This window comes from Aulonocara sp. 'chitande type north' Nkhata Bay, linkage group LG17 (genome assembly GCF_057382095.1).
Source record: "Aulonocara sp. 'chitande type north' Nkhata Bay isolate Kocher_YH1m ecotype deep benthic linkage group LG17, A_spYH_male_GT1.1, whole genome shotgun sequence".
NCBI lineage: Eukaryota > Metazoa > Chordata > Actinopteri > Cichliformes > Cichlidae > Aulonocara > Aulonocara sp. 'chitande type north' Nkhata Bay.
The window spans coordinates 19,822,133-19,842,264 of record NC_141360.1 but is presented as its reverse complement, the minus strand read 5'-3'; the positions used below and the strand labels follow the sequence as shown (position 1 = coordinate 19,842,264).

Below are 20,132 nucleotides of genomic sequence, written 5' to 3'. Positions count from 1 at the left end.
AGCTCTGCCTCATGAGCCGCAGCTGACATGTGTTGCAGCTCATCAGCCATGGCATAAAGACTGCGTCTCTAACCGCCACACCCCTTCTTCTTCTCCCTCCCCTTTTTGCCTGAGCTGTTAGCTGCAGTAGTTTAGGCAGCGGGCTGTAGCTGCGTGTGGGAATTTATGAAACTTGGCGTAACTTTGGTTTTTCTTTCAGTGAGTAATGGTATGCCTTTACTGAGATAATTGTGAACCACAGCAGATAGGGGTTCTTTGCCATTTTTGTTTTGACTGTTTCTCCTGTTTTGTGGCTAGACAAGGAGCACAGCCATTGTATTTTGTTTTCTGATAGAGAGATCTTGGTTTGTCTTTTAGTTAGAAAGGAGGTGTTTTGTTTGTTGTTTTGGCCTTGAAGACCCTGACGCGTAGAGCTTCCCTGTGTTTATTTTTGGGCCTAATTAGTTCTGTGAAATAAACCATGTTTTAATCACATCGACTTTGTGGTCGTAAATAGTTTTCATTACACTTTGTGTTGCCCCCAACCCAGTACTACTTCATTTCTAAGTGGGGTGTAACAATGAGAAGCAAGCTGAGTTTACCAAGTTAATAATAAAACCTTTACTACTTGTGTTCATATGTGTGCTATTTAAAAAAAAAAAAAAAAAAAAAAGAGAGAGGTGATCATATCGCTTTAAGAAGCTCAATTATGACTTGCACACAACAATGTAGTCATGTGATGTGAGGGAGGAAAGAAGAGCTGCTCAATAGGAAACTGCTCAGTAAGTTCTGACTACATGCCATAGTCAACAGAACAGGAAGATTGTCTAAGAAGAATGACTGTTACAAAAACCATCCACTCTTCAGCAGTGTAAGGTCCTGCTTGCAATGAAAAGTTACATGAAGGTGAGTCATGTACAAGGAAGAAAGCATGCTGCTGTTTTTGTTAGATCAGCGTCACTAAAACTGTTAACAGTTATTAAAAGATTCACACATGGTTGTGGTAGTCTGACGGTCTGGGGAGGCTTTGCTGCTTCAGGAACTGCACAACTTGCTGTAACTGGGAGCAAAATTTATCATTCTACCATTTTTTTAAAATTCTGAAGTGCAGTGTTCAGCCATCAGTTCATGCCACCTCTAAAGGGCTACAAATTTAATGTCACCGAGTGAGATGCTTTGGCATGATCTTAAAGGGGCCATTCATCCTTAAAACTTTCCAATGATGCTGAAATAAAGAAAATCATAATTTAAAACCTGCAATTTATGTTTATTCTGGTTACATTTATATAATTATAAAATTTGTTGTAGCTGAAATAATTAAGTGTCACAAATATACCCCTCCCCACCCAGGAAGGGGCAAATAATTTTTCATGACACTGTTTCTATTCAAATGACTTTATGCTTAAATTCTTCAATAGGCATGATAACATCAGAATTGGTGTGATAGAGATTTTAGTATTGTCTAAGCACTTTACAGGTTCAGAGTTTAAATGTAGTATTTGCACAGTGAAGAATATCACTTGTTGAATAGTAAAATAAAACAGCTGTTTTTTCAAACACAGCAGCGTGTGTGTGTGCAGAAAGATCGGACAAGAGAACTGTGCCTTCTGCTCTGCCAGCACTTCATTTTGACTGCCCATCTTCAAAACACAAGTTCCTGCATAGCCATAATCAGGACTTAGGATTTAAATGCCACACTTGATCATGTTCAGAGCCTCAGCCTCATGAACCCAACCATGATAGAGTCATCTCAATGTCCAAGCAACAGGAACATATACAAGAACAATGTGGGATTTATTCAATGTTCCTGTTTCCAGAGGTGAGCAACAGAGACAGAGAGCAGAGTCTCCAGGATGTCTATGGAGAGTGAGCAGCCCAAAGATCCTAATCCACATTTGAGTACTGAACTTGAACCTTCAAACACAAGGTTAGAGACTTTTTGTTCTTAATGGATCTGATGGTCAGCTCACAATGGAGAGAACAATGTTTTCATTAAGGACAGCAATTGTGCACAGATCAGTTTAAATTATGAATTAGAGAAGTCAGAACTGGTACAACAGTGGTCGCAATGGGATCTTCTCACTTTTGTTTATAGGATATATTAATACTCTCCATCCAAGTTTGGGGTTTACTGCCCTGAGTGTTCCAGTTATAAGGACCTCTGGTGCCTTCACTTTTCACATCATCTTTAGCTCATGTCTCAGCCTTTGCTGTTTCTCAAGCTTCTCATTCTCCTTCGTCTTGATGTTGCTATCACTCGGTATAGCTACATCTATCACTACAGGCTTCTTTCTCTGCTTGTCCATCTATGTGCGGTTGATTGCCATCACCAGATTGCTTTTCTGTATCTGAAAGTCTCACAGGATCTTATTCATTCTCACCCACCATCTTAACCTTGGGACAAGCACATACTCTGCACAGATGTTCCTGTATACTCTGTATGTATGCACTACCTGCTAGCATCTTGCACTCAGCTGTTATGTGCTGGATTATCTCAAGGGCATCTCTATACAGCCTGCATTTGGGTTTTTTGCTGGTGTGGTAGACCACAGCCTCTATTGATCTCAGACCCAGAGCTCGTTCCTGTGCTGCCACAATTACTGCTTCTGTGCCATCTATGATAGTTTCTCTCCTTGCTCCTTTTATTTTACAGGTTCATGCTACCTGAGGTATTCACAAAATATGCGATAATTTGTGGCCATCTTTCTGATGTACTCATGGCTCTTTCTCGTTTCATCCTGGATAGTAGTTCTGACACTCACTAGTCGCTGGCCTCCTTCTTTCCACTTGGTGTATAGTCTCAGGGTGCTGGATTTTGCACGTAACCCTTCAGGGGCTTTCTAGTCTTATTGTCAGTGGTGTCTATTTTCTTCTATGGCCAGCTTATTGTCCAAGCAGGGCATCTGATAACCAGCAGGGTGTAGCTGTCCATTATTCTTCCCATTAAGCTAACGTCTCAGGACTTGCCTTACGCTTCAAAGGTATAGCCTGTGGGATTCCACGGTACTTATAACTATCCTCATTTTCTGCAATGTAATGCTTCTGGTAGTACAATCCTCTCAGTTCTGACTAACTTACTTCTCCTTATTACTACTTTAATGTTTTCTGATATTGTTGCTCCTAGTGGTGGGGATCAACAAATCAATGTCTCATTCACTCCTGGCAAACAGCTTGATGTCATCCATGTAGAGATGGTGGCTGATCCATGACCAGTCTTGTTAATGATCTGGCTGAGGGCTATCAGGACTATCCAGAACAGCAGTGGGGATAGAGCATATCTTTGTAAATGGTGATAACTAGTGATGGCCCGCTTGAAGCTGGCGCTCCGGAGCGTGTGTCGAAAAAAACAACACACTGGTTCAGAAGCACTGTGTCGAGACTTGCTTCGTTTGGCAAAAGTCACGTGACCAGTGACGTCCGAAGCTTCATTACGCACGTAACTGCTTCGGTACCTGATTCAAACGGATATAAGGAAGTGAATCATCCACGGGATTCGTGGAGTGTGTTGATGGTGACAGAGAGCGAAGAGGTGACCATTCCACTGACAGATATGGAACCAGCAAGGAAGAGAGGACGTTCTGGCGTGTGGGAATATTTTGAGTTGATTTCGGTCAATCGGGTAGGTTTGACAGCTTTGTGTTCTTGTTTGCCTCTGTTTTGCATTTGTTTATTTTGACTGAAAAGTTCACAAACCTTGTCTTTACACACACACACACACACACACACACACACATATACATATATATATATATATATATATATATATATATATATATATATATATATATATAGAGAGAGAGAGAGAGAGAGAGAGAGAGAGAGAGAGAGAGAGAGATCTATCTGTGTGTGTGTGTGTGTGTGTGGGGGGGGGGGGGGGGGTAGTGTGCATAAATAACACTAGGATCACTCCATGTACTACTTAGGTTCGGTGCTTGGTCTGTGACCAGCAGCTGGCCTACAACAACAACACCTCATCGATGCTGAGGCATCTCCGTGCTAAGCACAATGCGGTCTCATCTACGAGTACAATGACAGTGAATCCAAGCATTCATGGTATGGACATCAACCATTATTCAGTCATTCATTCATTCATGTCTCACATCACTAGCACAAAATGTCACTAATTGCGTTTGACTTCACTTTCTGGGTGAGAGGATGCACTGGTTGGTGGTTCTTCCGCTTCCTATGTAATGTCCGCAGGCTATTGGTAAGATGGGAGGCCCATTTACTTTATCCCACAACACATAATAACCATTGAACTACCTGTGAATACTGGCATTAAAGACTAATCAACTTATACAACACAGTTAAGCCTATTTCCATCCTCACATTCAAATGTTTTTGTGTATTGAAGGGATCATGCACACAAATCCCACTCAGACCAGACAGCAGGTGGTCGATGCTGCTTTGGTGAACATGATCGTGAAGGACTCGCAGCCCTTTTCCATTGTTGACGATGCTGGTTTCAGACAGTTTGTTGGTGTCTTGGACTCAACCTACACAATCCCCACCAGAAAGGCTCTAAAGGAAATGGTGGCGGAAAAGTTCAAGGAGGAAAAGGAGAGAGCAAAGAGAGAAGTGGAGAAGGCTACAGCTGTCAGTCTCACCAGTGACATGTGGACATCCATTCATATGGATGCCTACTTGGCTGTGACATGTCATTTTGTCAATGAACAAGATACACTGTCCACAGTGTTGCTAGGAGTGGGACATTTCCCAAAGGCAAATACAGCAGAAAATATTGCTGAGGTGAAAAAGGTTTTGATGGAGGAGTGGGGCATCCAAAATAAAGTCAGATGCCTCGTCACTGATGCAGCACCAAACATGATTGCCTCATCTAAAATATTGAAAGTGCGCCACACAAAGTGCATTGCACATACTCTGAACCTCATTGTGAGAAAATCAATTGACAACACGCCTGGGCTTGAGGAGATCAGAGGTAAGGCACGTAAATTGGTAAGCTATTTCCGATCTAGCACAACAGCAAAGGAGAAGCTCTGCCAAATGCAGCAGCAGATGGGCAGATCACATCTAAAGCTCCTTCAGGAGGTTGATACCAGGTGGAACAGCACATACACCATGCTGCAGCGTCTGTATGAGGAGAGAGAGCCAGTTAGTGCTGCCCTTGTCTCAATGAGAACAGATCTCACACCTGTCACTGCTGAGGAGTACCACTCAGTTAAAGAGTGCCTGGAGGTGCTTTCTCCTTTTTACACAGCCACTACTGAACTTTCTGGAGAGCAGAGAGTATCTGGGTCCAAAGTCATTCCACTTGTCTGCATGCTGCGGCATGCAATTGCTAAAAAACAACCTCAAGTTCTGGATGACAAAGCCCGCCAGCTGTGCATGAACCTCACAAGAATGCTGGGTGAATGTTCGTCTCACTTGGAAACAATGAGTGTCATGACCATTGCTACCCTGCTTGATCCAAGATTCAAGGCTGTGGGGTTTTGCAGTCAGACCAATGCTCAAGCTGCAGTGAGACGTCTGACTGCAGAATGTGCCACCATCATTGAAAATGAAAAAGACCAGATCATGCCCGTCCCTCCTATCCCATCTACCTCGTCACAGCCAGAGCCAGCAACCAGTTCTGCAACTCAGTCAGGTATGGCTTTTGTTGACCTGAAGTCCATAACACAATGACAGGGTTCCAGCATATTCTAAAAATGTCTCAATAGTAAGAATATGCTTTAATATCCCAAAGTTTCAATTCCGTTATTGGAAATATGTGACTATTAGACGTTTCTTAACAAAACGACAATCTGCTTGTCGAAATATAAATTTCATTAGATATCTTTAGTAACACTTACAGTTGAATATTCACATGTGATGTCATTTTAAAATACATCTGGAAATGTCAGTCTACAGAATGTGCAGCTATTTAATTCCATTAGTCTTTCAGGTGGTGGGCTGTGGGATTTGCTGGACAGCCATATGGTGGAGAGGCAGGTGAGGAATGCCACAGCAGATGCCACAGTGGAAGTACAGAGGTACATGGCAGATCCTTTGATTCCCCGGACAGAGGATCCGCTCCACTTCTGGGCAACCAGGAAGAATGTATACCCCCATCTTCATAAACTTGCTTTGCAGTTTATGTGCACCCCAGCATCATCCGTTCCATGTGAGAGGATCTTCTCTAAGGCAGGGGAAATCATATCCAAGAAAAGGAACAGACTCAGTCCTCGCACAGTGGAACAAATTCTTTTCTTGAATAGAAGCCACACAGGATAACCTTAAATGCATCATGTTATATGATTATTTGTATGTGACAAATAAAATTTGAATTTGAATTTGAATCTGAATTTTTGTATTTCACATGTTCGCAAGGATTCCCCCCACCCAGTTCACAATCAGTTCTTTCCCCAGTTTCAAAATATATCAGAGATGTAGCAAATATCATATGATCTATAAACAGATTTGTCCAGGTGTCCAGTGGTTAATTGCTAAGTACCTGGAGGCAGGACCTCACAGCAGAGGCATGCGCCATACTGTGTTGTATGTTATTATATGTATTTTGCATGTATTTTATTTACCAACATAAAGAAGTGACAGGCAAAGAAATACCACACCATGATGCATGTTTACATAAGAACGGTTTATTGATTACATCTACCCATTAGACTAATGATGGCCCGCTTGTGTACCCAAAAAACAACACACTGCAGAAGCACTGTGTCGTTTGGCCAGAGTCACGTGATCGGTGACGTCCGAAGCTTCATTCCGAACACAAGTGTTTCAGTGGTTTACAGGCAGGTGAATCATTCGCGGGATTTTGAGTTGATTTTGCTCAATTCATTTTATCTGCCGAAGTGAAAAACCTGACATGTCCAAAATCATGTTTTCATAATGGAAATGCCATTACAGCATATGACTTTAGGAACACTTCTATGTGAATTAAAGCTGATGAAGACTACAACAATGTATTTGACACTATACGTACATTACATTGCTACAGTTTAGAAAATCATTTTGTTTATTGTTTTTAGGTGATAGTCTGCAGGACCCAGGAATACCTGCATATCTACCAGCTTGCAGTGTGGTTCCTGCACTCCACAGCCTCTTCTGTTCCATGCAAGTGGATTTTCTCCAGGGCAGGAGAAACTATTTCTAAGAAAAGGAACAGACTCAGCCAGCGCACAGTAACACTAATCCTCTTTTTAAATGTAACTAACAAAAGGGCTACCTTACATAGATCATGTTTTTACTTTGCAAGTTCTTGATTAGGGGTGGGTTTTGATTATCGCCTTTCTGATTACAATCCATGCTAAATTGAATAAAGTGATATTGATTCATTACAATCCTGTGTCGATTTGTGAATTAACGTTATTATGCCTGAAACGCCAGCATCTCAGGTTAAACCTCACAACATGTCGTCAAACACCATGCAGCTAAAACAGTAACTGCGAGCAGGTTTACGGATTCTGCATACAAACGTGAACACAGAGCGCGGACCCGACGCGTCAGAGTCAGATTTTGATGTGTCGGCGGGTCCGCGCTGTGTTTGCCTCTTTTTTTTCCGCTGGCTTCTGCAGCTGCAGGTTTCATAACTCTCTGTTTACATCTCTAATTAAGTCTCACATGTGTCAGCTTTCTTTTAATAGATACGAAATTATGGATATATACTGTTAAATGATCAGAATTGTAATATTTCTGACTGGGGCAAAACTTTCCAGATTCCAATCATATTGAATCGGATCCTGTATCGAATCAAAATGATTCTACAAATCAGTAACGATGCAGCCGTACTCAGCCCCCTAAGCATTTTCCCTTTCCAGTTCACAATCAATCCCACCCCTAGGTCAAAAATATGTATAGGACAATTGGCCTCATCTAATATTTTGTATGAACCTGTCCAGCTGTCCAGTGATTGAATGACAAGTAGATGGTGGAAGGACTCCACAGCAGGGGCATACTCCATAATGTGCTGTGCGTTATCATATGTATAATGTATATATTGCTCACTTATTGTATTTACCAACATCAAGGAGTTATGAGCAAAGAAAGGCCACACCATAGTGCATGTTTAAATAGGGAAAGTTTATTGATCAAAATGTATTACGCAAATACGCATTACATTTTTTCAGCCCCCCAATCGAGACAACAAAACCAATTACATGTTCAAAGCAACGGAACGGTGGCCCAATATCGGAGAGAACCCCACTCTTGAGTGAGCAGTGATAATTGAGCAGTCCGTTTTATTTTGCAGATTCAAGCTGCTCTTCAAAATATTCGCCACCAGATGTCACCGGAGAGGACTGTGTTGAAAAGCTTCGAGTAATGAACCATTTTTCGATACAAGCTTCAGTGCTTCGGAAAGCTTCATTTGGCCATCACTAGTGATAACTTCTGCAATTGGCTTGAAGTTGGTGTTTAGGGTTTGTTGGGAAGCGTTCATGTAACAAAGTGTTTTGCTGGTTACCTCTGTGGTGGCCATCTTGTTTTCCCAGTAAAGAAGAGGCCTGCCTCAATTGCAGCTCTTTTATAGGCCAGTCTGTATTAAGAAGGCGTGGTCTTTAGAGTATTTAAAGGGAGGAGGAAATGGATTGGGAGCCATTTTGAGAAGTTGCTGTCTGCGTGTGCATGATGTTGGCAAGAGACAATAAAACAATTACTTCAATTAAGATAGAGTGAAGTCTGATGTTTCCCTCACCGCTCCTCGCGGCGTAACAGGGTTGTTTGCCATATCTACATCTAATTCCCAATGAAGGCTCTGACTTTATTGTCTTTTGTACTGGTCATAATCAGAATAACCTTTATTTGACTAGTGAGTCAATTTCCTTGTTTGTGTGCACTATAATTTTTCTTCATTTCCACAGCCACAGACAGCAAGTTGGAGCAGCTGTATACAAAGTAAGACTGAATATCTGTCTGCTGAAGGGCTTATTTATGAAAACTATTTTTTGGTGTTTTGTTCAGATATTAAATCAATATTAAATTCTTTCTTTGTTCTTGATTGTTTTTCTTATCTTTCAGAAGATGCTGGCCTTCAGGAGCTTTTAGATGAACATAAGATCGATCTCAGGAAGAAATATAAATGTGTGACTGAAAGAGCTGATGAAACGGGCAGTGGAACTGTCTATCAGGGAATCTATCTATCAAGTTCAATATCACAGAGAGACAAATTAAAACTGTTTATACCCAGCACGAGGTGAGGCAGCTAGAAATGGCTTCCAAGGAGAAACCCATGCATGACACTCAAATCAGGTGCCAAGACATTTTTGAAGCCTTACCTGAACAACAGAAACCCATCAGAGTGGTTCTGACGACTGGTGTTGCTGGAGTTGGAAAAACATTCTCAGTACAGAAGTTCGCTCTGGACTGGGCAGAAGGTTTGGAAAACCAAGACATTGATGTGGTGGTCTTGCTTTCATTCCGGGAGCTGAACGTGATCATAGATGACCGGTACAGTCTTCTGGAACTGCTTGATGTTTTTCATCCAATATTACGAAAGGTCACAGCAGAGCAACTCGCTGTTTGCAAACTTTTGTTTATCTTTGACGGCCTGGATGAAAGCAGACTTTCACTGAATTTCACTAAAGTGAAGCTCGTGTCTGATGTCACACAGAAGTCATCAGTTAGCGAGCTGCTGACAAATCTCATCAAGGGGAATCTGCTTCCCTTGGCTCTCATCTGGATAACTTCTCGACCCGCAGCAGCCAGTCAGATCCCTCCTACATGTGTTGACAGGGTTACAGAAGTACGAGGCTTCACTGACGCCCAGAAGGAGCAGTACTTCAGGAGGAGATTCAATGATGAAGAGCTGTCCAGCAGAATCATCTCCCACATGAAGACATTCAGCAGTCTCCACATCATGTCTAGAATCCCAGTCTTCTGCTGGATCACTGCTACAGTTCTGGAGCACATGTTGACTACAGGGAGTGCAGAATTATTAGGCAAGTTGTATTTTTGAGGAATAATTTTATTATTGAACAACAACAATGTTCTCAATGAACCCAAAAAACTCATTAATATCAAAGCTGAATGTTTTTGGAAGTAGTTTTTAGTTTGTTTTTAGTTTTAGCTATTTTAGGGGGATATCTGTGTGTGCAGGTGACTATTACTGTGCATAATTATTAGGCAACTTAACAAAAAACAAATATATACAGTGGGGCAAAAAAGTATTTAGTCAGCCACCGATTGTGCAAGTTCCTCCACCTAAAATGATGACAGAGGTCAGTAATTTGCACCAGAGGTACACTTCAACTGTGAGAGACAGAATGTGAAAAAAAAATCCATGAATCCACATGGTAGGATTTGTAAAGAATTTATTGGTAAATCAGGGTGGAAAATAAGTATTTGGTCAATAACAAAAATACAACTCAATACTTTGTAACATAACCTTTGTTGGCAATAACAGAGGTCAAACGTTTACTATAGGTCTTTACCAGGTTTGCACACACAGTAGCTGGTATTTTGGCCCATTCCTCCATGCAGATCTTCTCGAGAGAAGTGATGTTTTGGGGCTGTCGCCGAGCAACACGGACTTCCAACTCCCGCCACAGATTTTCTATGGGGTTGAGGTCTGGAGACTGGCTAGGCCACTCCAGGACTTTCAAATGCTTCTTACGGAGCCACTCCTTTGTTGCCCGGGCGGTGTGTTTTGGATCATTGTCATGTTGGAAGACCCAGCCTCGTTTCATCTTCAAAGTTCTCACTGATGGAAGGAGGTTTTGGCTCAAAATCTCACGATACATGGCCCCATTCATTCTGTCCTTAACACAGATCAGTCGTCCTGTCCCCTTGGCAGAAAAACAGCCCCATAGCATGATGTTTCCACCCCCATGCTTCACAGTAGGTATGGTGTTCTTGGGATGCAACTCAGTATTCTTCTTCCTCCAAACACGACGAGTTGAGTTTATACCAAAAAGTTCTACTTTGGTTTCATCTGACCACATGACATTCTCCCAATCCTCTGCTGTATCATCCATGTGCTCTCTGGCAAACTTCAGACGGGCCTGGACATGCACTGGCTTCAGCAGTGGAACACGTCTGGCACTGCGGGATTTGATTCCCTGTCGTTGTAGTGTGTTACTGATGGTGACCTTTGTTACTTTGGTCCCAGCTCTCTGCAGGTCATTCACCAGGTCCCCCCGTGTGGTTCTGGGATCTTTGCTCACCGTTCTCATGATCATTTTGACCCCACGGGATGAGATCTTGCGTGGAGCCCCAGATCGAGGGAGATTATCAGTGGTCTTGTATGTCTTCCATTTTCTGATGATTGCTCCCACAGTTGATTTTTTCACACCAAGCTGCTTGCCTATTGTAGATTCACTCTTCCCAGTCTGGTGCAGGTCTACAATACTTTTCCTGGTGTGCTTCGAAAGCTCTTTGGTCTTGGCCATGGCGGAGTTTGGAGTCTGACTGTTTGAGGCAGTGGACAGGTGTCTTTTATACAGATGATGAGTTCAAACAGGTGCCATTCATACAGGTAACGAGTGGGGGACAGAAAAGCTTCTTACAGAAGACGTTACAGGTCTGTGAGAGCCAGAGATTTTCCTTGTTTGAGGTGACCAAATACTTATTTTCCACCCTAATTTACGAATAAATTCTTTACTGTCATGGTCTTCGGTGGGTGGCTGGAGTTTCCATTAGGCTCCTGAACTGACCTGGGATCCGCCCCTGGGCAGGGCCAACTCCAGCTCCTGCACACCTGGAGCCTATTGCAGGCTATCAAGCCAGAGGGATTTAAACCACACATCGATGTTCACTCACTGCCAGTTCGTCATCAACCCATGTTGGTAACAGGTCTTGTGTTTCAAATTCTCGCTGTGATTCATCTTACTAACAAAGACTCTTTTGTGCTACAGTTGCTGTACCCACCCTGGCTCACTCCACCTCCGGACTCGGAATACCTAGTGATCATTTTGGAAATCCCTCTGTGCCTCACCTGCCTGCCCTCCTGCCATCACACTCCATCTGGAGCCCCGGATCTCAGGTCAGCCTTTCCACGCCACTCAGCCTCCCCTGGATCTTCATCATCCCCCTCTCAAACACTCCAGGTCCCTAACTGCAAGTAAGAATTGCTGCTCTTATACTGGCCACTTCTGAGCTGCCTTCACTACCTGCCTAACTTCTATATCCTCTCCCCTCAGTGTGACTGTTCCCCACTCAGCTCCGTTCCACTTCTCAGGCCTCGTTCCCTCGCCCTAGCCACGTTCCCCTGGGCACGCCACACCAAGGCTCCACGTCTCGTCATTTTCTGTCTTTGCCACGTTTCCCTTTTTTTGTTCCCCTTGCACTTAACCGTAATAAATTATTAAATCATCTACTGTCTCCGCTCTGGGTTTCTGCACCTGAGTCCTATTCAGTACCGGCCATCCGTCGCCGTGACATTTACAAATCCTACCATGTGGATTCATGGATTTTTTTTCCACATTCTGTGTCTCACAGTTGAAGTGTACCTCTGGTGCAAATTACTGACCTCTGTCATCATTTTAAGTGGGGGAACTTGCACAATCGGTGGCTGACTAAATACTTTTTTGCCCCACTGTACCCATTTCAATTATTTATTTTTACCAGTGAAACCAATATAACATCTCCACATTCACAAATATACATTTCTGACATTCAAAAACAAAACAAAAACAAATCAGCGGCCAATATAGCCACCTTTCTTAGCAAGAACACTCAAAAGCCTGCCATCCATGGATTCTGTCAGTGTTTTGATCTGTTCACCATCAACATTGCGTGCAGCAGCAACCACAGCCTCCCAGACACTGTTCAGAGAGGTGTACTGTTTTCCCTCCTTGTAAATCTCACATTTGATGATGGACCACAGGTTCTCAATGGGGTTCAGATCAGGTGAACAAGGAGGCCATGTCATTAGTTTTTCTTCTTTTATACCCTTTCTTGCCAGCCACGCTGTGGAGTACTTGGACGCGTGTGATGGAGCATTGTCCTGCATGAAAATCATGTTTTTCTTGAAGGATGCAGACTTCTTCCTGTACCACTGCTTGAAGGTGTCTTCCAGAAACTGGCAGTAGGACTGGGAGTTGAGCTTGACTCAATCCTCAACCCGAAAAGGCCCCACAAGCTCATCTTTGATGATACCAGCCCAAACCAGTACTCCACCTTGCTGGCGTCTGAGTCGGACTGGAGCTCTCTGCCCTTTACCAATCCAGCCACGGGCCCATCCATCTGGCCCATCAAGACTCACTCTCATTTCATCAGTCCAAAAAACCTTAGAAAAAGCAGTCTTGAGATATTTCTTGGCCCAGTCTTGACGTTTCAGCTTGTGTGTCTTGTTCAGTGGTGGTCGTCTTTCAGCCTTTCTTACCTTGGCCATGTCTCTGAGTATTGCACACCTTGTGCTTTTGGGTACTCCAGTGATGTTGCAGCTCTGAAATATGGCCAAACTGGTGGCAAGTGGCATCTTGGCAGCTGCACGCTTGACTTTTCTCAGTTCATGGGCAGTTATTTTGCGCCTTGGTTTTTCGACACGCTTCTTGCGACCCTGTTGACTATTTTGAATGAAACGCTTGATTGTTCGATGACCACGCTGCAGAAGCTTTGCAATCCCTCTGCAAGATATCTCACTATTTTTGACTTTTCTGAGCCTGTCAAGTCCTTCTTTTGACCCATTTTGCCAAAGGAAAGGACGTTGCCTAATAATTATGCACACCTGATATAGGGTGTTGATGTCATTAGACCACACCCCTTCTCATTACAGAGATGCACATCACCTAATATGCTTAATTGGTAGTAGGCTTTCGAGCCTATACAGCTTGGAGTAAGACAACATGCATGAAGAGGATGATGTGGACAAAATACTCATTTGCCTAATAATTCTGCACTCCCTGTAGAGAGGAGAGCTGCCCAAGACCATGACTAACATGTACTTACATTTTCTACTAATTCAACCAAAAAAATTATGAGTACTATGAGGGACATAAAACACGTCCACAAAAACTGATGGAGACTGATGAGCAAGATATTCTGAAGCTGGGAAGCCTGGCATTTGAACATCTAGAGAAAGGAAACGTGTTTTACCGAGAAGACATGGAGCAACATGATATCAATGGTGTAGGGGTCTCTTTGTACTCAAGAGTCTGTACAAATGTCTTCAAAAGAGAATGTGGTATCTTTCAGAATCCAGTCTACTACTTTGTTCATCTGAGCTTTCAGGAGTTTCTGGCTGCAGTCTACATGTTTCACTGTTACACCAACCAGAAGACAGAAATGCTTCAGAAGTTCCTTAGAAATGGTCTTTGTATTTATCCTTAATCTTTAGTATCTTATTCATCATCATCCACAGATATATTCTTTTTGGATAAATTTTTGTGGAGAGTCATGCAGAAATCCCTCGAAAGTAAAAATGGCCACCTGGACCTGTTTGTTCGCTTCCTTCATGGTCTCTTTCTGGAGTCCAACCACAGACTCTTAGGAGATCTGCTTGGTCAGACAGAGACAAATACGCAAATAAATGACAGACTCATAGACCTTTTCAATTCAAAGAATTCAATTCAAACAATGACACTAAACAGCTATAGAAAATTCAGAGGCCTGTGGGGTCAAACAGAGGAAAGACCCAGAGCATTATCAATCACCCAGCGAGTCATCAACAATGTGACGAGAATGAACATTTACAACATGTCTCCGGACAGAAGCATCAACATCATCTACTGTCTGTTGGAGATGAATGACTGCACATTGCATCAGGAAATCCAAGAGTTCCTGAGGTCAAAGACCAAATTAGGGAGAGCCCTCTCGGAGTCACAGTGCACTTTTCTGGTCTTAATGCTGCAAACATTTGAAGAGGTTCTGGATGAGTTGGATCTGTGGAAGTTTAACACAACATTGGTGGGAAAATGGAAATTGATTCCAGCTGTGAGGAACTGCAGAAAGGCTTGGTGAGACAAGGTGTGATTAACATCTTAAATCAGTGTTAATTAAGCTGTTCTGTTTTTATTGTTTTGTTTTTTTTTGTGGTTGATTATTTTTCTGTGTGTGTGTGTTTTATCTTTTTTATTTATCTTTTGTAGTGATAAAAGAATGAGGGTATTGCATAATGTACAATGATATAAGGCTAAAGGTTGTCCTTGTTACAGAAATTATTGCTATTATTTACATTTATTTTGCCTAATCCATTATTTGAGAAAGAATACTGTTAGACCTGGCCGCTCCCTTAGATAGTGTGAGGTTTTCGGCCATTCTGGGTGGGCTCAGCATAAGTGGATGGATGCAGTAATAAAAAAATGTGACTGTGGTTGTCATTGTTGTGGTTGTTTGTTTTGTCTTTGCCTTGTTGTTGCCTTGAGTGTTATTGACTAAGTTTTTAGGTGCAATGTCATTTTGGGTGACTTAGCATCAGAAGGCCACCATTGCATCACTTTTTCATACCTAATTCAAATCTACATGATTATCATGTCTGCATTTGTACACCTTTGGGCCTTTAGGGCAAAGGACAAGGGAGTGAACTGATGAGGACATCTAGTGGGCAAATAATATAAGATAACCACAGATTTGTGCGTGAGCACCCCATTTCCACATGAAATGTATGAAAAACGTGCTATCTTTATAACAAATTTTTAAAAATGTATCTGTCATTGTAGACTTTCTGGATGTCAACTGTCACTGACTCACTATGAAACCATAGCCTCAGCTCTAAAGGCCAAGAACTCCCATGTGACAGAGCTGGACCTGAGCTTGAATGTGATGCAGGATTCAGGAGTGGATCTGCTGTCTGCTGCATTGAAGAGCCCAAATTGTAGACTGGAAACTCTGAGGTCAGTTTACTGAATGTGCCTTAGTTTGAAGTGTTAAGCAAGTCCCTTATAAACTGACACCTATGCTGTGTGATGAATGTAATGTTCCCTGTCTCTGCCCCCCTCCCCCGTGGTGATGCATTGGATATATTTGTGGCCTAGTGTGATATTTTATGTGTTAGTAATCTCTGTTTTCAGTACTTTCAGTACTGGTTTTCCTTTTAGATATGGCTACTGAAGATTACTTTTAGTTAGAATGCTCTGCCTCCAGTGTCTTTCACATTGGGTCCTTTACAATCCATACACCAAACCAGTAGTCGAGGATAAAATCAACAATTCTGTTTTCTAGGTTAAAAAAAGAAAAGAAAAAGGTTACCTCACAGTAATCTGAGATAGGAAAACCTGAGGGCCATATAGCTTTTGTTCTTCAGCATGTAGTCTGTGTTTGTGGCAATTGAAGTCTTCTTTCTGGTTAGAGGACTGTGTCAGATGTCTGAGAGTGATTTGATTTTGTTCTTTTTGATGAGCTTCTAATTTTTGTTGTCATCATTTTGTTTTTAATAACTTGATATTGGAAGTAGCTTTGCTTTCTCTTTAAGTTTAGTTTTTAATTGTAAACAGAACCTGCTTTTTCATGTGGACTTTTTAAACATTATTATTATTGTTACTTCCCCACATTACCGGGTCCCACGCTAACAAAAGACTCTTTTTTTTTCTTCCATATACAACTTAGTTGAGGTAAGTGTGTTTGTTTGTTTGTTTTTAATTCAGGTGTCCTATGGCTTCTTATTTTTATGGACAATTTTGCTGTGTTCAAAATTTGTCGTAGTTTAGGGTGAAGAATGTAGGTGTCTGTCACAAAACGGCTGTGTGTAGGCAGGAGAGGACCCAAATGCAAAACTCACCGAGATGGAACGCGAACTCAAAAGCACAGCTTTATTGCTGAAAACAAGGCCAAACGATACAAAACTAAACTTGGAAAACTAATAATAAATCGTACGCGGGGGGGAGGCTAATCATACACAGCTATGAGGGAGGACGCAACACTAACAAAGAGAAACACAGGGCTTAAATACACTGAGGGATAACGATGGAAATGAGACACAGAAGGAGAGCACAGCTGGGAGTAATTGGACTGGATAAGACAAGGGAAGCAAAACTAGAAACAATGACTAGAAAAAATTTTCACAATTTTGTTTGGGGTCAATTAAGCAATAGTTTTGTTGAGCAGATTTAACAAAAATGTATGAGTACCGTGAAAAATGAAGAAATCTAATAGATTTAACTAATGAAAGCATTTTCATTTCAATCATTCTACACTTCCGCCCGTAGTCTGTTGTGCCATGTGCAGGACACACACGGTTCAGCAGTGGATGATCTCCATTTTGTCTGAGGTGAGATTATCTTAATTTGTATGAATATACAACACGTTTTAAACAATAACGTATAGCAGTTTTAAGTTAAAGTTCTAAACAGTATGATACGTCAAAATTAGATTAATAATGACCACTGTAATGACAGTATCGTATTTTTACGCAAAATAGCACGAAGTGAACTGTTAGCATAAGATCACTTTCCAAGCTTTTGTGGCTGTGTTACTTCAGAGCTTTGACTAACCACATGTTTTATCATATTAAAACATATATTAATGATGTATTTCGATGGGCTGTAACCTCCCTCATTTACATCACTCAGTGATGTAGTTAAAAAAAATTGTGCGGGATTTTGTCAGTCACAGTTTTTTGAAGCTTTTGTCTCCACGCAGTGTTTTTCAGTTGTGGTAATTAAGCTAAAGTGGCTCACTCCAGCAACATAACTGGTTTACATTTTCATGCTGTCGGAGCCCTGTGACTTTAGTGCAGGCACAGCTCACATAGAGGGATGATGCGAGTTTCCAGTTAAACTTGGTTGGTGTATCAGGCTACGTCCACACGTACCCGAGTATTTTTGAAAACTGAGATTTTTCTATGCGTTTGGACCTTTCGTTTTATATGTGAACCTCACCTTTAAAAATTTTAGTATTAATTCAAATTTGTCTTTAACAATTTGTGTGTGTAAAATTTTTACTTCAGAGAGTGTGATTGTTATTAATGTTGTCTGCTTTTCAGTTGCTGGAAGATCCCTCAACTTAAATTCAGCTGATCAGTATGTAGACTATGAATTTTAAATAGGTTGTGATGGATGATTGTATTGAATTAAACTACTAGTTTTGAAATTGAAGCAGAAGAAATTGACTAAGTTGACCCTATTTAATATAAGTTAACTCTGCCCATTTACATTTTATTCTAGGTTGAACGAGATAGAGCTCCATGTAATCACTGATGACCAAATCGAGAAGTTGGTTCTTCCATCAGGGATCCCACCAACAGAAAAGGAGCTGCAAAGTGTTGTGAAGGATACCTTTGGGATTTCAAACGACTTCAGTATTTTAAACCAAAATTTCAGGACTACTTCACTATTCGCAGAAGTGACCAGATAAAAGACAAAGACACTGATCAACTGTCAGCTGACTATGACTCATCATCCAATCCAGTTGTATCCAATGCAGACTCTGCTGCAACCACTTCTCGGGACACCATTATTCTCAAAAGGCAGAACTTTGTGAGACCTGGCCAAAGCTGTTCCCTATTCCACAGTCAGCATGCAAAACTGAAATGTAACTGGAAAGAGCCACTGAGGAGTATAAAAAGAATGGAAATCTTCTACTTTTCCAAAGTAAAGACGGACCTTCTTGAGGAGTTGGCTGAAACTGTATTTCTAAGTATGACCTATTCTTCCTATTATTATTATTATTATTATTATTATTATTATTATTATTATTATTATTATTATTCCAAGCACTAGTGAAGAATTTCAGTGCATGCAATCTAAATTAATCAGAAAAATGTTATATTATAAATTTTGTATACATTTTATATTCCACAATAAAAACAATTACTGTTTGAATGTTCTCTTTGTGAAATTGATTCATTTTACTCAGAAAAGTTAAATTAATTTGATTTTCTCTTACTATTCAGTCATTATTTATAAATTTTAATTGGAAAATTATTGAATCCAATTTGAGTTTTACTTAAACACAAAAGGTTTTCATTTCTTTGTAATGGATATTTTAGTCATTTTTTTACTAAACCTTTGCCAGATTGTTAGTAAATTCAAAGTAATTTTTCCTCAGATATTAATTTTAAATGAATTAATTTTTTGTTACAATTATGCAATTTTAACCTTCAATTTGAGATTTTGTCCCTAAAGCCAACACATATTTACAAGTGAATGTATATATTGTAATATATCTATATCATGGTTAAAGCACTTCTGGATGGATGCAAACTGCATTTCATTGCCCTGTACCTGTGACATGTGCAATGACAATAAAGTTGAATTCTATTCTATTCTAAACTGAAGGATTCAGATGCATCTGAATCCTTCAGGAGCTGCTCTCTGATCTAGCCAAAAATCCACACTGCAGACTAGAGTGTATGAGGTCAGTAGAGGGTGTACTCCATCTTTGCTTCAGAAGTATTGTGCTAAAGAAAGTTAGTATGAAAGCAAAACTCCTGTGTTTTCTGTAAAACTTTTCAGTGCCTGCTTGATTCATTGAAGATGTAAGAGGAGACAGACGACATTCGACCAGTCAGGTGAGCCAAAAATCTTTTTGTGATCAGGTGTTTAAGTTCTGTGAAGATAATTAGTGTTGTGTTCATGTCTACAAGAAATAAAGCTGGATTCTAACTGACAGCCATACAATTTGAATCAAACTCTCCAATCTGATCTCACATATTTTTGTATTCATTTTAACACCAGATTAGCTTCATCTTCGTGACAGGTCTGAGATCAATTTGACTGAAGCAGAGAAATTAACTGGGTGCTATTTAAGAGTACATTTATTAGCATGCAGAACGGAAGCTCTGCTACTATTTTATATATATTTTATATATTAAAAAAATTATATATATTTTATATATATTTGTCCTTCTCTTAGGGGTTTCATCCAGATAACTTCAGGGACAGTCTCTGTTTATTAAAAAGTGATGCAGAAATAGATGAGATGTTCATGAAAACACAGAGAGCCATCACTAAAGTGTTGGTACAGTAATAAAGTAAGTATAAAGTATAAGTATAAAGTGTTTCTAGTTCTGCATATTAAGTCCAAAACTGAGAGGAAGGCACGCAGCTGCTCCACCACAACCAAGTCCCTGCTGCTCTTTTTGCTGGATTTCCTGCAACACTGACTGACAGCTGCTGAAGAGAGCCTCTGTAAACACTCATTTATCATCTCTGTTCTTTTATCCTTTGTTCTACAGCTGGAAGTGAAGTTACCAGGGCTAAGAAAGGACAGCAGCAGCTTGTGTTTGGGGAGATGTTCCAACTGGTCATTGTTACTGGGAAGTGGAGTGAAAAGCAGAGTTTAATCCAGCAGTGACTGACAGAGGAATGAGAAGCAGTTCAGAT

At 41.0% G+C, this 20,132-nt stretch overlaps 1 protein-coding gene, 1 long non-coding RNA gene and 1 pseudogene across 2 annotated transcripts; all 3 read left to right on the top strand.

Moving 5' to 3' along the window:
* The first annotated feature begins 2,777 nt into the window (after positions 1–2,777).
* On the top strand, positions 2,778–6,193 carry LOC147309984 (E3 SUMO-protein ligase ZBED1-like). Its single transcript, XM_086270428.1, has 3 exons — positions 2,778–3,598; positions 3,903–4,013; positions 4,360–6,193. Exons 1-3 carry the CDS (start codon positions 3,266–3,268, stop codon positions 5,620–5,622), a joined length of 1,707 nt encoding a protein of 568 aa, XP_086126554.1. The 5' UTR covers positions 2,778–3,265; the 3' UTR covers positions 5,623–6,193.
* A 2,856-nt stretch (positions 6,194–9,049) lies between these two features.
* LOC147309982 (protein NLRC3-like) lies at positions 9,050–20,103 on the top strand (annotated as a pseudogene).
* LOC147309983 (uncharacterized) lies at positions 10,967–12,210 on the top strand. Its single transcript, XR_015125906.1, has 3 exons — positions 10,967–11,713; positions 11,787–11,992; positions 12,072–12,210. It is a non-coding gene; the product is annotated as an uncharacterized LOC147309983 (long non-coding RNA).
* Positions 20,104–20,132: the final 29 nt, after the last annotated feature.